Raw genomic sequence first — 17940 nt, forward strand, 5'->3', positions numbered from 1 at the left:
TTTTTGTCACTTAAAAATGCAAAATAGTGGAATGTGCATTCAATGCATTACAAAGGCAAACAAGCAAACAAAAACATGGCTCAGTATAACATTTTGGGGTTACTTTAGCTGAGATAGTGGCCGATGTGAATTGATTTGAGATGGCAAACTTGCAATGAATAAAATGAAAAATGAATAATATTGACTATATAAAGGAAAATTAGGACTTTGGAATCTGGGCCTCTGGTTTACATTCTACCAAATGTTAACAAAGGAATATGGTAGGCTAATTGGTTAGTGCTTTGTTTCAGGCTGTACTGGCTTGTTTGGGTTGGACACACACACGCCAACCAGACATCAACACGTACACGTCTGTTGGTGCACGCGGCAGCCGGCAATTTCCAGAACAAACTAAATTGACAGTGCGGTGTTTTCAGATTGGCTCCACTTGACTCGAGCGTCAGTTTTTTTTTTTTTTTTTTTTTATCACTACGCATTTGCGTCACGGGAGGGCGTAATCCCTGCCAGCTGTCATAGAATGGCCAGATGAGTTATTTCGCCCTGGGGAGAAGCGGACCATAAGAAGAACCCACAGTACCATCCAGCATGCAGAGGATGGACAGCATGTGGCTCGTCGCTCTGCTCCTGCTGGGTCTCCTGCGACCCTCCATGGGCGGATTCCCACTCACACAGGTAAGTGCATGAACATTAATCCGCACACACGTCGCCAAAACGCATCACACTGTGACTATGCTTTATATTTATTGTCTAATTCAATGATTTGTGCAATTCGGCGCTCAGAGCATTTGAACGCTGCGGACCTATTAGGAAAGACGGGGATAACTGTTACATTAAAAATTGCAACATAAAAACAGTTGTCTCTAACTGCTTGTAGGCCCTATGTGTTGTAGCTCATTTGTTGGTTGATTGGTTTCAGCAGGTACATCTTGCCCTTGAAAATAATCAACCTACATTCCTGCAAAAATGTCAAAGTTTCAGCAAATGGGTGGGTCAGCAATTACTGATTAAACATCTGAGGGTGTTTTTAACTGATTTCCATAGCCTGTGGCCAAGTCCAGTTCTGTTTTGAAAAAGTATCCGAGATTCAACTGGATCTTCTTTGTACCTTCCAATGCCCACTGGTATGTTTGCTTGTATAGACATATTCAAATATACAGAGCACACATGCAAATCAATAGGGCACCATAGCTCGTTTTCAAAACATATGCCTGTGCCTGTTGTTGATCTCTCATATACACATACACACAGTCCTAATAGGTCTGCTACTGTGTAGAGAAAATATAATCATTAATTACATTGTGTGCTCTTATGCACCATTCTTGATAGGTATACAAACCAAGTCAGATCCAGCCCAGGTTGGTGGCTTTATTCTAACAAAGTGCCTCTTTGTCTTTGAGACCAACACTCACGGTCTCTGTTGACATTGGGTTTCTGTTTTGTGGCGGGCAGATGTCACTATACTCTATAGCCCAAATAACAACAGAGGTATATAGGGATTAAAAGGTAAAAAGAGTTACAGCGGTACATGGTTGGCTTTATTTGGTTAATGTGTTGTGACACATTTCCAGAAACCACTTTGTAAATACACTGTTTAGTATACTTTGTTTGTACTGGAAACCAGACAATTTTGATGTCCAGGGCAACACTTGTTAATAATGTCTCACCTGGACAAAATGTGGTATTTCCTCTTGTTTGCCACATTTTCTTGGATTAAATACATACCGGACATTTCATCTTTTTTTTTCCAAGTTGAAAATGCAGGTTCATCTATGCAATATTACAAGAATAAGAACCAATAAAAGCTGTAGTTGGCTGACATCTTAAAAAGCCCACATATGATCAAACATGACACACTGTGAGAGGGACACACTGTGTCAAGGCCTATGTTTGGCTAGAAATCTGCATTGACAGGCATTGTGAAATCATAGATGTCAAGAGTACAAGTAATGCTGTGTTCATTGCACTAATAAACAGCATCTGCATCTTTCTGGAAAATAGATGTTGCATGGCTGTCATTTTGGGCATTTGTCAGTCAATAACATTTTTTCATTGATTGACAAATGCCTTCCTTCAGTTATGGAGGAAATACTACACTAAGGTCTAATGGATCAATGTGTTGGATGTTGGCCAGATAAAACAACAATGTTAACTCGTTTTGACCCGTGTTCTTTTTGTCCTCAGCTGTGTGACTCATCCACAGATGGCACCATTTACCGTTACAAGGCAAAGACTCTAAACGGGAGTCGCACTGTGTCCTTCAGTGAGTACGCAGGGAAGACTGTCCTGTTTGTCAACGTTGCCTCGTACTGAGGACTCACCTACCAGTACTTGGGTAAGGCATAGCACCATTGGCTTTATTCCTTAATGTGGAACAACATAACATAACATAGCCTCTTAAAGTACTTGAACATATTTCTTCTTTCATATAATCAGAGCTGAATGCACTACATGAGGAGATGAAGCCGTATGGACTCACCATTCTCGGCTTTCCCTGCAATCAATTTGGGAAGCAAGAACCAGGAAAAAATCATGAAATTCTGTCAAGTTTAAAGTAAGAAATTTTTCAATCTCTATGCAAGTCTGCCTTAAGTCAGTCTCAGTCCACTATATGAAAAACCAGACAGAAAGTAACCAGTGAAAGTATGACAGTGAAGTCAAAGTCATATGCATCGGTTCTGGTTTCATAGGCTAAAGAGAGAATTTTCCCAACCCGCAAAAGTGAAAATCATTAAAATCACACAAAACAGTGAGTTATATATTTTATTTTCCCTTTTTAATCAGGTGGTGTAACACAAGATCCTGCATAGCTGGATAAAGAGAGGAATTTGCAATCATTGTAAATCCCCTGTCAATCACCAAAGCTTCATTTAATCCAGGAAAACATCCTTTGGCAACGGGATCTGTTTCTCCTCATACCCACTCACTTTAACTCATATAGAATTTAAGTCTCAGTTTCCATCAGTCATCTCACATCCACAGCCGAGCCTATGCAATAGATTATGGCTTCACACAACTTGCACTGAATGTGGGGCAGCTGCCAAGCCACAGCTCATGAAGCGCTGGCTGCACAAAGTGCTCAGAGGCATGTCCACTGATAAGCTGACCTCTTCCTGGATTCCAGGCATGTTAGGCCAGGCAATGGATTTGTTCCAAACTTCCTGCTGTTTGAGCGCGGCGATGTGAACGGAGAGAATGAGCAAGAAATTTACACTTTCCTAAAGGTAAGTTTTCACCTGTGGGGGGAAAAAACCCTGTGCTATTTAAATATGTATTTCATGTATCAGTGGAGGTAGCTACTAATCCTGTTCTCCACTTGAGTTGTGCATCACATCTCTTACAGACATGCATGTCAGCCTCTCAACACTGCTGCACAGGCTGCTGGATAAGTCTCTGAACATGCATTAAAACACTTTTCTAAGTAGAAATGAAACCTCCTTTTTTGCGGCCGATACCATTATCTTTCCATGTTTTACAGCTGATATCGTTGCTGAGCAATGATTCTAGCATTTTGCAAGAATCATTGCACAAATGTCGATGCAATCTGCAATTGTAAGACAGGCCTGTCTTAAGACAATCGTTTATTTATTTATTTTTTCTAAACAAAACACAATGCTAGTTTTATTCTTTTGCTGATTTTACAGCTTTATTATATGACACACTCCTAGACACAAAATATTGGCGTTAAAAATACTGGGCCAATACCAATATTGTGTTTAAAAATTGTTATTGGCTGATACCAATAGTCTGACAATGTATCAGTTCAAATCTATTTCCTGGCGCAAAACTTCTGAGCAAACCGGTTGTCACTTTCTGAATAGAGCATGTTAACAGGTGTGTTTACTATCCTTTCATACCTGTGCAGCTCATGTTTACAGAGTAGCTCACAAAAGCACACACCCAAGCAGCATACACACATTACTCAGAATCCGGTGACAGTATGCACAGATCCTGACAGCCATTAAAAGCTTGGAGCAAATATAGAGCTAAAAGGTTGAAATATATATACATTTATAAATATATAGACTATACTGACACTCTGATGAAGGTGGAAGTCAAACGCCGAAACATGTCAAGTAAAGAACACAAATCGTATATGTTAAAAAAAAATCTATAGGTGATATATAGACTTTATATGGCTCAAAGGAAGTGACTTTTACCAAATCTATCAAATGTGTAAGATCAAGGTTCATCACTTGATTGTGCTCTGCAAGCTTTATGAAACGCTGGTTATCAGCTTCCTCGGTCTTCTACTTCCTTCCATGCAGAACTCGTGCCCACCGGTTGGAGACAGCTTCGGAAACCCCGCCGGCAGGCTTTTCTGGCAGCCTATGAAGCTCACTGACATCAAGTGGAACTTTGAGAAGTTTCTGGTGGGGCCAGATGGGAAGCCGGTGAAGAGGTGGTACCCCAAGGTCAACGTTTCAGAGGTCCGGGATGACATTCGCAGATACTTCAGCCAGCTATATGCTCAACAGATTTTTAATTAAGATTTTGCTTTGTCACACTGTGCTGAATCTATTGCCTATATTTAGTTACGTTTTCAATATAATGCTAAATTGTGAGATGACACACTAAGGGAGATCTAGTACCATCGATTTTTAGTGTAATGGTATTAACAGTTTCTGATATATGAGGTGGCATGCTGAATGAAGAGGAGGCTTGAAAACAGTTACTGTGGTGCCTCTTTGGAGTCTGGGGTCCAGGCCAGCTTTTCAGTGCATTCAGGCTGCCCTGCAATCCCACAGCATCATGTCACCTCCTCAGCCCAGGACCTGTTAGCCACTACAGCCTACATGCTAATTACTTTCAATAAATCATGGAGAAAGACACCGATGTGTAAAGTTTTTTCCCCAGAAATATGGTTACACTATGGGTGTGTTATGTCATGAGGTGACGCACATGATGTGGCACCATGGCCTCTGTTGTCATTGGTCTGGTGCAGTAAACCATGTTGAAAAAAGGTTAAAGAGAATATGAGCATAAATAATCAGGGTGAGATGCTAACGGACATTTAGAATAGATTTATTAAGCCAGTCAAATACAAAAAGTCTCACATAAGATGTGCTTTTGCCTACAGCAAAAAAGAAAAACTAGGCTACAAACCAAGAAAATACAACTGCGAGTAATTACAGCATACCTTTCAAAGTGCAATTCAGCTAATGTCTCATTTCAGCTCTCATCAATCAGGATTTTGTTCCCTGTAAGTTGATAACTTGTTGGTTCAAATGGAGGCTTGTTTGTCTGCATCGTGAAGCTCTCCATCTGATGGTCTGAAATACACATTAGGGAAATCTTTAAGGGTTTTCAGTTAAACAGTGACTTGATTCAAAGGAGATACATCGTGAGACCATCAAAACAGTCACACATTATCTGGAGGGGTGGCTCTATTGTCTGAGGTTACGCAGGCTCTTGACTTTGTGTTACAGCAGTTCACAGGTTAGTCGGCAAGGCATGAGTTGCTGGTTGTTGAGGTGGATAGAAAGCAAAGCCAGACATCCTGGCAGAGGTTTTCTCTGAGGGGTGGCAGTACTGCTGCAACACTGAGTCAAGGGGCTCAAAAAAGAAAAGACTTCCTCTTCTCACTTCTTTGACAAAATGCAGATGTTTCCCAACTAGGTCTAATAGGTGCAATGATTACAATTTACTAATTATGTCATTCAACATGATGTAACAGGCCTTTAAAGATGAGGAGAGGAAGCCAGCTGTCGATGCTGGGTCTAAGATTTGGTACTGCAGTTAAAGAGTGAACTCAAACCTATGTTTATGTTGGGGCTAACTTGTGGGCAGCAGTACAGGTACTGAAAGATGAGTATGAATACTGGAATGAGCGATCAAATCATCAAATCAATTGTGGTCAAGTAAAAGTGTTGTGTTTAATGAGATCAGGTCCATCATAGTGAAAAAAATAGTTTGTGTGTATGTGCTGTGCGTCGTGTATTGTGTCTGATACAAACATACAATGTCAATAGCTACAATATATTGGGATTACACTAACAACATAGAAAGAACAGCATTACTAAAGACAATGATTTACACTTAGTCAATGCAACTATCAAAACAGTAGATTATAAATAAATTATCAATAATCACAATCATGTTTTTGGCATGATACCATCAAAATTAATTTCCCAAAATTTTAGTATTTCAACAACCACTTTTGAACAGTTACACATATGGGACAGTTCTATAACATTGATGGTACTGAAGAAATCTTCATAAATGAATTAACATTCACATTATAATTTCTATGATTCAATGTACCTATATAATCATTCATTGTTGGAATGAATATATGCAGTCTTATTCATATTGGGGAATGGCTTCCTTTAACCCTACAAGTAACATACAAGTATGTCAGGCTGTTACATATTTGCAGAGAGACAATCACATAGGTATATTGTCTTGGGGGGAAAAAAAGAAAAGAAAAACAATGCTGATTATTCCAACCTATTTAACAAATGACTTCAGTTCCTGCATAGAATCATATGAAGCAGATTGAGTCTCAAAAATAATAGATAAAAAAATCTAAATAATATATCATGTATATATTCAGAATAGCGAAGTGTTTCACAAATAGGCTTATAAAACGCAAGTATAAACAACATTACAATAGGATATCTACAGTTCAGTAGGAAAATTATAGATCAAATCACACCTTGTCAACTAAAACAAACTGATTCATGCTACTACCCAAGTTCCATTAGGTGGAATGCTTTTAGTGCTTTCCAGGATCAATGTTCTGCCGCTCCCTTTTTCCAAATCCTGTTGCTGTGGAATGATCTACAGATACATAAAGAGAAGAACACTCCATTATCTTGACATTAATCAAAAACGTTGCTGCTCCACAATCATCTGCAGGTGGAGTAGTGTAATCCACAGATTCTCAAAATAGATTAAATCCTTGTTATATGATTTTCTACATAAAGAAATAAAACGATGCACAAAAATACAGTGTATAAAACACAGACAGTTAAAAATATGTAACTGGCTGGTTATACAATACCTGCGTTCTCTGGTGGTGGTCTTGAACCCTCCCCTGCTGCTCTGGCCCCTCTGGGCTGTGGGAATGACGACTGCCAAGGAAAACCCTTCCCACAGAGAAGGCACACCTTAGTTCAAATCACTTTCACCCTTAGTTCAAATCACTTTATAAACTCAATCATCACAACCAACACAACAAAAGACCTAATCCTGCTCTAACTAAACAATCTACAGTGAATTTAAATATCTTCAAACTCAAATGTGGCCATGAAGGGGTCGCCTCTCTCTGTGATCCTTCAAGATTCCTTCCATTTTTCCCTGTTAGACCTCAGTTTTTTTGCCCACTATGAGGATTAAGTTGGGGTGTTGTCTTGTTTTGTTTGTTGTAAATTTGTGGGCATGTAAAGCCCTTTGAGACTGTAAACAGTGATACTGGGCTTTAAATAAACTTGAACTTCAAACTCAGGCAGGTGACTAGGTGGAGCTATGGCAAGAAGGATCTGTTTCTGCATTTTCCAGAGAACAGAGGGAGAGAACAGAGAACAGAGCCTTAGAGAGAGCCTCACCGGGGTAACAGGCTGGAAGTCGCGTCCCGGTGGCGGTACTGCGGCAGCTGCTGTGCCTGCTGCATTGGGCATCCGGGGAGGGAAGTGTATGGGCCAGCCCTCCAGGCCCTGCGGTCCCACCTGCACAAAGGGACCACAGTAGGGAGGGCTCAGCGGGCCGTTCACTGAGCCTGACGTGGGGTCTGAGGTACGTCTTTCCTGTTGCTGCCCCTACGAGGGATCACAAGTACACACGTGATCCCCAATCAGTGCAAAGCTGCTACTATACGCTCAGAGAGCGCAGGGCCCCTGTCATGGCCTGGGCTGCGATTGAACTTTGAGCGCTACTGGCACTGCCTCACTCAGGAATGTAAATATTCCACCTACTGGTCCAAAAAACACCCTAACAAACAACCAAACTGGAAGAAGGCTCTTGTCCTGCAGTGCTGATCTGTCCAGTGTGCACTTCTTACAGACAACATGTAAGTGACTGCTTCCTGCCACATGGGGGCACTGGTCTGCTATGATATTCATTCCAAAGACTTGCACCTTTTAATGAATCCTTTGCCATACTGAAATCTAAGGGAAAGCACGGCCAAAATGACCAAACTTCTTTGAGAAATTATTTTTGCAGGCTGATGACATAAATTGGTGGCATTTCTGTTTGTCTAGTGGTACTCCAATTTCACACAAATGCTCCAAGCTTGGCTGTAGCCTGAAGCCAGTACCTGTTTATGGTGCTGCATCTGGAGTCTCTCCAGCTTACATCTCTCTGTACGTTCCCTCTGACACTCGTTCTGTGCCTGATGGAGCTGATACACACACACACACACACACAAAAGAGAACACAAAAATCAAAACAAAACCCTATATCAGGAAGCAGACCAGCTAGGATTGTTTTACACATGATCTGATCTATTCTTGTTAATATCAAACGTGTGTTATGTATAGCTGTTGTGCTTCTCTTGAATAATTTTTGCTCTCAAAGGGACTTCCTGTTTGAATAAAGGTTACATAAGATACAAGAAAACAGATACACAGCCTACCTGATTGGTCAAATTAGTCATCTGACCCTGTAGTCTCTCAACTTGCCGCCTCAAGTCCTCTTTTTCCTCATTCATTCTCTCCCTGTCGCTCCTCTCTTTTCTGAAGTCCTCCTCAAAGATCTTCACCTAATGTAGAAAACACCGATCAATAGAAGTTAATCGAGTGAATGTGTGATTGCAACAAGTGTGTGTCTCTCTCAGTGCATACTGATGTCTGACCTGCTCCTTTAATACTGCAATCTGAGTGAGCAACTCCTGCTTCTTCAGGTTGCTGGCTGCATCGCCATGGTTACCCTGGCCAGGTGGCTGTTGGGAGGATGAAGGGGAGTGCAGGTTCAGAGCCTCCTCTAGAGCCTGGCAACAAGAGAAAGAAAGTGTTACAAACTGAAATATAGTTCTCTCTGTCCTTTATCCATCACACTGTCTCTCACTCACCCTGTTGAGGCGTTGGATCTCCTTCTCCTGGTACTCCCTCTGTTTGCTGAGGGGCAGCAGCTGGTCCTGCAGGTAGCGAATCTTCTGCTTCAGCTCAGTGGTCTCAGAGTTCAGACACTCCTTCTCCCCCTGAAACACACCCCCAAAAACTGTCCAGGAAGCCTTTCCCAAAGTATCCTTCAAACATTTTCTCTCTGTTTGTTCCTTGTTTTCAGTGTTTGGACTTAATTAGTCCCTCATCTCAGGCTGCAGTGTTGACATCATATCCCGAATCCTCACCTGTACGTTCTCAATCTTGGACTTGGCCAGCAGCAGCTTCTTGTCATAGTCCCGCTGCCTCTGTTCTCGCTCTGCCTCTAGCTCTAGCACGGCCTTCTGGGAGTCAGCCAGCCGCTGCCTGAGGTCTGTGATCTTAAGGACCAGAAATACCCTTTATACTTGAGGAAAACAGTCCATAAATCATAATGGTAATAAACAATTCTCATGAACACACAATAATTCTGGTGCTGGCAGAGATAACAACTCTCTGGCAAAGGTGAATATTGTTTGACAAAAAAAAAAACCCTGCATGTACAAACAGTGTTAGACATTTGTGCTGTAAAAATAGAACACAAGCCACAGCAGCAAACGCTTTTGCAAGCACAAACAGTTCTGTTCTTATGTATAAATATATAGAGCCAACTTAATGACGCAAATGCAACTATCTGGTGTTCTGTGGTTAAAATTCGAGGTTGTATGGTGTCACCAACTCAACAAAGTGTGCATCTAAGTTCGTGCATATCTGGGTGTGTACATCTGAAGGTGTGTGAGGCTTCAGTGTGGGAATGTGCGTATATATGTGCCTCTGCTGGCCTCGCGCTGCACCACAGCAGGAAGTCAGCGGGTACCAGAGAGGTGAGGGGAATTCTTACTGAAGTGTGACAGGCCTTGTGGTGAGCATGTTCAGATAGTAAGCTATTGCAAGACTGCACTGTTTCCACTGGACAAGTATATAGAAATTACACCTTGCTGCTTCAATCTCAAGTGACACATAAACAACAAACTGATGTCTTCGTTCCTTTAGGTAATTCCAAATTGCTAAACTTTAGTCTGAAAGGTTGTTCGACTGTTGTTTCACTCTCTTAAATGAGATTTCACATCCAAGTACTGTAAAAGACAGATTATGCCATTCCGTTAGCACTTACCATTATGTTGACATGTTTCAAATATGAGATATAAGCTAAAAAAAATATGGTAGGATTTTAATGTAACTATGAACTTAATAGGGTATGATGTAGATAATAGTTTTCTTCTACAAGCTGTGACTACATGGCGTCTGGTAATGTTTTCCTTTTTTTTTTCTTTTTTTTCAAACCATGCTGGAATTAACTAGGAAACAATAATGCAGAAACCTGACACAAAATTCAACAACCATGACGTAATTGTGGCAAAACTGATGCTGGCAATAGTAATTCATGTAATGACATGGGACCTTATTATTAATAGCAATATTTTATAAACCAGTTAATATATCACATGGTCACCAAACATAATATCTTACAGGGGCTGAAATGACTACAATGGAAACCACCATAATTTAATACATTTCACTTTGAGCCTAAAAGAACCAGATACAAAACAGTCTATTCTGCATATATGAAAAACTATTAAGGTCAGAATCATGGAAAATGCAAAGTAACTTAGAAACTTCTGCTGATGTGTCATTTAGTCAGCATTATAGTTTGAGTGTTATACATGTAGAGGCTTACTTAAAAATTATGAGGGCTTTGTTTTTGAAATTAAAAAAAATGGAGTGGGAGCAGACCTTTGCACTTTGACTCAAGCCAGAGTGAAGAAACAGAACAAGACAAAGAACAGGAAATCAAATCTTGGGAGGATAAAGGACGCGTATCAGATTGAGGTGTCATGACTTAATACAACTGAACAAAAATGCTGCCAACATTTTATTTAAAATGCGAAAGAGAAGACATAGAAACATGTTCCCACACTGTTTAAAAACAGCCATAGTCATTACTGTACCTTCTGTTCAAACTGTGACTTCATGGAGTTCCACTGAATGTCCCACTGCTTGTTCACCTCCAGTACCTGTAACAAGCAACAGAAAGTGAAACAAATGACATCAAAACATATAGGAAAAACACACACACACACACACACACACACACACACACACACACACACAGATTTTCCCTTATGGCAAAAAAGGATAAGCAGTGAATACAAAGAGACTCACATCCTTTCTCTGTTTCTCCAAAAGCTTGATCTTCTTTTCATACACCTCTAGGTCACAAGGCTTTGCTGGGTTTTTTTCTGCCGCTTTTCCAGTCTGTGGGGATATGAAACATTCCTAAATCCCCTAAATTCTCCCATTATCTCAGTTCCACCAGCACAATCCTCATACTAACATGCTCAGACCTTGACATTACACTGAAGGCACAAATGCGTTGAATAAACTTGCTAAAGTACTTCTCAAAACTCAATTAAGCAAAAAAAGAGAGAAAAGACAGTAATAAACATTAAGTATGGATTTACTTAAATGAGGAGAACATGCAATGTCATGTACTGTAATTAATGGACTTGCTCTTATACGTCTAATGCATGTCTATACATAATAAAGGCACTTCAAGACTACTGAAGCTACCTTCTGTGGTGTGGTAACCTCCATCTTGGATCTTACGATGGCAGATTCCTCTTTGACTGGCTCGTCTTTGGCCTCTGGAGGTTCACTGTCAGCTGCTGCTGCTGCTGTTGCTGCTGCTCCTCCTGTAACTAGCTCTTTTAGTTTCTGATTCTCCAGTCTATTTGAACCAGAATGCAAAAAAAAAGAAAAAAAAAAAAAAGAGAAAAAGAGTACGTTTGAAAAAAGCCACCTTCCCAGGGTTTGGCGAGGTGTTGGCACAGTCCAGCATCAGGATGTCCTTTGGGAAGACCCTACAATACCCACTAGATGCAATAACATCAGTAAAAGAAAGGACTGGATTTATCCACCAACAAAAGTGAAACCATGCCCAACTGAAAACAGCCTTGACAAAGTTCATCTTGGGTAGGGGGGGTGAAGAAGGAACAATGAAGAAGGAACAATGGGAGATGCAGGATTCACACTACATTCAAGGGTCATGAGAAACATACAAATGTGCCAAATTAAAAAGATTACAAGACTCAGAAAGAGAAATGAGAGTCTGTTTATTGTTTTGAAATTTGTGCTGAAGAAACATGTCAGTACTAGGGAATTCACATTTTCCTCTAACTTTAAAAAAAAAAAAAAATCTCCTCCTGCAGAAGTAACAAGAAGACCAGACAAAGTTTCTTAAAAAAGAGAGAAACATCACCTGAGCTGTTCCAAGTCTCGATTCCTGAACTGATGGTCCTCTTCCATTTTCTTTCTAAGCTCGTTGTTTTCTTGTCTGAGCTGTTCGCAGAGAGTCTGTAAAAACAAAGCATTAGCATAAAATCATTAAAAACATTATTCTATATGATACACATAACCTATTTTTTTATTCTTTGGTACATCAACTCAAAGTTTGAAGCAAAGACTTTGCAAAAAGTGGTAGATGGCGACCAATATGTTGTGACAAAAATATGTAGGAATACACTTTTTTTCTAAACTATGGTAGAAGTATGTTTCTCAAAGTGTGACTGCTTGTTTCTGCTGATTATCAGGTTCCTTTGCTACATCTCAATGGTATTGGGTTAGGGCTGAGACAAACCTTGACTCCTTGTTGGAAAACATGACAATAGTGTGGAGCATGTATTTTAATTAAGCATGAAATCAGAGTCAGATTTCTGAGATAAAATAAATAGAAAAATTAGCAAATAAATACAAACACATACAGCCTATACACATCATTACTTTGTGAAAAATACAATATTTTAGTGCTGTTTCTTGTGTCTTCTTTCTCAGATGAAAACTCTTGTAAAATTAAGATTAAAGAAAAGAAAAAAAACTCCCCCAGTCACACAATCACATGTACCAGAATGCTTTTCCATTTGAAAATTCAGTCCCCAGTGGTAACACATTCACACCAGTAAAGATTATGCACTAACATCCCCTTCTTTGTGGGCGCTTTTCTATGTGGGTGAGCACACCTCCAGTAACATGTGAACCAGTAAAAAAAAAAAAAAAAAAAAAAAAAACAGAAAAAGGTCCCTGCCACCCATGGCCATTGACATCACTCAATCTAAACAATGAACTGACCATTTAGTCATCTATACTACCAGGAGTGCACATCTCTCTAGCATTTTGCAAAGACATATTGAAATGTAACTGTACGACAACTGTATATCAAACTGGCTGCTTATTGAAACCAACTCTCAGCAGCCTAAAGTAGTATCAATGACATTTAGCTGTAATTGTGAAAGACGGTGATGGCCCAAAAGAGAGTCATGACGAAATCTATTAATTTAGCCTCCTACGCACTGATAAATGTTTATCGTAGGACATCCACGTGGCCCTCACCTGTAGGAGGGAGGTCCGCTGCTCATTCTTCTGGACCTTGGAGGACAGGTGGTGGAACTCCACAGCCATGCGGCCAAGGTGAGCCAGCAGCTGGTTTGGGTTGGATTCCTCTGCAAAGATGCTGAAGGAGCTCTCTAGTCTCTGCAGCTGGCTCGCTAGCTCCATGTTCTCCTGAGGCAGGAGGGGGATTATTCCTGCTCCGGCCACCGACCCTGCCTGGAAAGCACATATAGCCACACACAGGCAGTCAGGCAGGCGGGGTAACCGTTAAAAACTTCAACTAGCAATGACTAAGGGAATTGACATTCAAGGAGTAATCCTCTTGCTATTTTGTTTTGAATGGCTGCAGAATATGCGTCTCTGAGGTCAAACTAGTTTGTCCAGTTAGATTACATAGATAATTTTAGATCATTTTTCATTTACAGACTAGACACCAAAGCAAAAAGGAACAGTTTCTGTACCATCACTGATCTGTTTCTGTTCCAGTTTGGGAATTGCAATAAATTATGCTACAACATTTTAGAGTGTGTCCCTGTCTAGTTAAATTTCATGACAAGACTGCACATAATGTATGCCAGAAATATTCTGATAAAGTCAGTGTCCTAATAAGACATTCCCTGGGATACGGAGTGTGTGAATCAGTGGTGTAATTCTAGTCAGTAATAATCCTGGACTTTCCCCTTGCTGACTCAGGCTGGAGCGACCAGTATTGAGTTTGTTAGTGAGTCACCATAGCAAGGATAAGTTCCTGATATTGGCGAGATGACAATAGAGAAGAGTTTTAATCTGGTTTGAAGAAATTCCACGAAACTATTATTTAATCATGGTCACTATCAAAATCATAGTGATATACAAAACATGTGTAATGGCTCATTAAATGCAAGCTTACTTTCGAACCACAAATTGCTATAGGTCTCTCTAAGTTTCAATTCCTTGTGACAGCCATGCAACAGATTTCAGAGAGCTGTATTGTTCAGAGGCTACTCATCTTTATTGCACCACGAAAACTGCTGGTACTTACAGTCTGTGCTTCTGAAGTCTTCTCCTCCATGTTCACCACCTCAAACTCCGAAAAGGCCTCCTGTGAACACCAGAGAGCTAAGTAACAGTATGGCACAAGCAGAGTCCACAACTACTTCAGTGAGCGACTGAATATGAAAGTAACCACATTTCACAGCAGGACTGACCAGATTCTAGGTTACTGAAATACCTGAATATATCTAAGGGAACGCCTAATGCTATTTATGGTCCTACAATCAACAAAACCTTTATCTGTCTGACTGGGTATCTGTCTGCACAAAATGGTCTAGGACCTAGAATCTGGTCAGCAGGACTGACCAGATTCTAGGTTACTGAAATACCTGAATATATCTAAGGGAACGCCTAATGCTATTTATGGTCCTACAATCAACAAAACATTTATCTGTCTGACTGGGTATCTGTCTGCACAAAAACACCCAGTGCCTTTAAGAATTGTGGTAACATTGTCCACACCTTTATTACACCATACGCATTACTTACGCTGGGCTTCTCAGGCTGGAGGGCCTTCCCTGAAGAGTTTGGCTGCTCCTCCTTCTGGTCTGTGCTGGGATGCCCATGGGGCTTACCTTGACCTGAAAGAAAACATGGTTAAGACCATAGTTTACCCAAGTTTCTGTAAAATAAAAAAAAACAGACAATTGTGGTTTAACAACATTGTTTGCAACAAACGTACTTTGCGGCTCAGTTTGAACAGGCCCTCCCATACACAAACTGGTGGCAAAGCTGGAGGACTTGAGAGCCTCGTTGTCTCTCACCAGCTCCTCCACTCTCTGACGAAGCCTTGATGCCTCTGACTGAGACTCCTCCAGCAAGTCACCTACGAATCACACCAGCACCACAGCTGTTCACAGACTGAGATCTTGTTTCTGCCCAACCCTGAACTTATTCCAGTTAATCTAGCTTCATATTTTCATCATAGCAGAGACCAGTTCATGCAACAACAATTATTACCTAATGACATGAGTAGTCATCACATAGAACCTATCAATGAAACTTTATAAGAAAATACTACAAGTGACACTCCTTGTGGTGAGTCATGAAAGCAGCAATCAGCCCCTTAAGGCACGTTAACTGTAGGTTGGCCTGCACATGCAAACTCTTCACCATGGCTACCAGTGAAGGGCATCAGAGATCTCCTTTTGTAGCACAAAACAACAGAACCCTTGAGACAGTATATTTAATTTGACTGACATGCTCAGTAATCTGTTATAGAAGAAATGAAGATGTGTGTTGTGGCGGGTGTCTCAGGCTCAAAATAAACAGAATTGACTGAATTACAACTGCTACAAACTTCAAGCTGAACCCAATTTTTGGTATTAGGACATCAGGATGGACACATAGGATCTCCCAAAATATATTTTCAAATCTGCAGGAATAAAATCATCAGATGTTACTGCAGTAAACACAACAGGAGACTTGGCATGCAATGGCAGAGTACAGGTGGCATGAGCCCTGTGGTAACCATGCTGTTTTAGGGCACCTACCTAAGCTCTTTAGTCCCTTCATCCTCTCCCTCAATATGCTGTTCTCCTCCAGTAGCTGTCGGTAACTGCTTCCCCCTCCGGGCTCCTCTCTGGCCTTGACCTCACTCCCACCTGGATCATAGATGCGGTATGGGCCTTTCCCTTCCATCGCCACTGCTTCACTTACTAGACATGGTGCTCTAAACTACGGAAACAAGACACATGCAGATTACATTTTATTGCCATGTAGAAAATACGGGAAACTAGTCTGCGCAAAGTATGGGAAAAACAAACAGATGAAACAATGCAGAAGCGTTTGCCCTTTACAGAAAACGAACGTAGCTTTGACAGGTGAGGCCCTGAACATACAGCACTGATTACATAATGTGTCTATTATGGTGCCCTACCCATTGCTATTTACAAGGCAAAGGGTCACATTTGAATGTCACAATGAAAGGGGGACTTCTTTAACAACCTATTCATGGAAACAATTTGAATGTGCACAAACATGGTGAGATAAGCAGTAAAAAAAAAAAAAAAAAAGAAAAGAAAAAAAAAAGCAATGAACAAAAAAAAAAAGCATGAACAAATGCAGACACCCAGTGATCATGCAGTCATAAGGCCACACATTCAACAGAAGCACCGCACAGGATGATTTGAAACCACATTACCGTCAAGTTGTCACAGTACTAGACCTCCACTTTAACTATGACTTATGCAATACCACTATTACAACCACTGAGGGATATAACAACTGATGTTCCTGTCACTCTCTGGATATGATGGTTGAAATATCATGCACCCGGATATCCTATGTAAAGAGTTACTGTACCCCCTTGGAGTTTTTTCCACCTCTTTTTCTCTCTTCGTTCATAATTCATAGACCGGCGAGGCTAAAGTATCCAGCCCGGGCGAGGAGAATAAGGACCGATTGACAGGTTAGAGACCAAATAATGACAAGCAGGCCGGCAACAACAGCATCACATCTCTAATCTCGTTTTTTGAGAGTCCCTTTCAAAGGAGCAGCGATACGATTGCCATGTTAGCCTGTCAGCTTGCAACATATGGCGAAAATGAACTAATGTTTAGCTAGATTGGGAAGCTGCATTAATAACCGAGGGAAAGTGAGGCAAACGCCAAGTAAAATGACAAAATGTTAGCTACGGGAGCGAGCAAAAGAGGCTATACAATGAACGAGTGTGACATACAACACAAACTAGCTATCTGTGTTAGCTATCCCCACTGTCTGAGGAGGGCTAATACTAGTTTTCGCTGTTGTCATGCAAATTGCTAGCCACATCGTTAGCCGCGGAGCTAGACGTTAAATGTCAGTGCGGGACAGGGAGTCAATTGCTGTTCCTGCATAAACCTACAGTCACTTATTTTTACCGAAGCTATACGTTAGTTCAACAGCAGAGTTAAAACGACAAAAACCAAAGAACAAAGAGGTGTCTTTTGCTAGCTACCTTTCAGCTTGAGTGGCCTCTCGTCTCCTGCTCAGACATCTATTGCGGAAGTAGTCTGTGCTGTAACCTGGGAAATTCCACCTCGCCAAGCGTTTGATGTAAACAGGCTCTGATTGACAGCCGGGCCGACCAATGAGAGCACGGCATTCCTTCAGTGGGCCACCAACAGCAGGCATTAACCGTATGTAAACATTGGAGCAAAACGCCTGACACATTGTTAGTCATAATTCATGTTAAGGCTCCGGCTACACCACCAACTCTCAAACCTCTCCACATCATGGAATCCAAAATATTTATAATACTCAACTCACAGAAAATGATGGCCCATATAATACCGCGTATGTGAAACAGATGATCGGAAGAATGACCTACTTTTCCCCCCCTTGAGTGGCCAATCAAATTGTCATAATGGAGTTGTTCTGGAGATTCCATTCGTCATCAAAGAGCTCTTTTACTTCATTGATAAATTTTGAAAGAAAGAAAGAAAGAAAGAAAGAAAGAAAGAAA

The 17940-nt window shown here is 40.9% G+C and overlaps 2 protein-coding genes across 3 annotated transcripts; one reads left to right on the forward strand and one right to left on the reverse strand.

Annotated features, from left to right (window-relative positions):
- Positions 1-494: 494 nt before the first annotated feature.
- gpx3 (glutathione peroxidase 3) lies at positions 495-4829 on the forward strand. Its single transcript, XM_030062732.1, has 5 exons — positions 495-672; positions 2182-2332; positions 2434-2551; positions 3122-3221; positions 4266-4829. The coding sequence occupies exons 1-5, from the start codon at positions 586-588 to the stop codon at positions 4485-4487; spliced, it is 678 nt and encodes a 225-aa protein (XP_029918592.1). The 5' UTR covers positions 495-585; the 3' UTR covers positions 4488-4829.
- A 177-nt stretch (positions 4830-5006) lies between these two features.
- Positions 5007-17531, reverse strand: tnip1 (TNFAIP3 interacting protein 1). 2 transcript variants are annotated; one of them, XM_030062729.1, is made up of 18 exons: positions 17434-17531; positions 15989-16172; positions 15178-15321; positions 14985-15076; positions 14485-14544; positions 13464-13679; positions 12337-12431; positions 11649-11805; positions 11241-11333; positions 11027-11092; positions 9287-9418; positions 9008-9136; positions 8792-8926; positions 8573-8698; positions 8255-8338; positions 7548-7667; positions 7004-7088; positions 5007-6780 (listed from the first exon to the last, which is right to left on the reverse strand). In XM_030062729.1, the coding sequence occupies exons 2-18, from the start codon at positions 16134-16136 to the stop codon at positions 6716-6718; spliced, it is 1947 nt and encodes a 648-aa protein (XP_029918589.1). In that variant the 5' UTR covers positions 16137-16172; positions 17434-17531; the 3' UTR covers positions 5007-6715. The 2 variants fall into 2 exon arrangements, with proteins under 2 accessions (XP_029918589.1, XP_029918587.1); XM_030062727.1 differs by having other exon boundaries at positions 7548-7757.
- Between the last annotated feature and the right edge of the window lie 409 nt (positions 17532-17940).

The sequence above is a fragment of the Myripristis murdjan genome, chromosome 10, assembly GCF_902150065.1.
Source record: "Myripristis murdjan chromosome 10, fMyrMur1.1, whole genome shotgun sequence".
NCBI classification, from domain to species: Eukaryota; Metazoa; Chordata; class Actinopteri; order Holocentriformes; family Holocentridae; genus Myripristis; species Myripristis murdjan.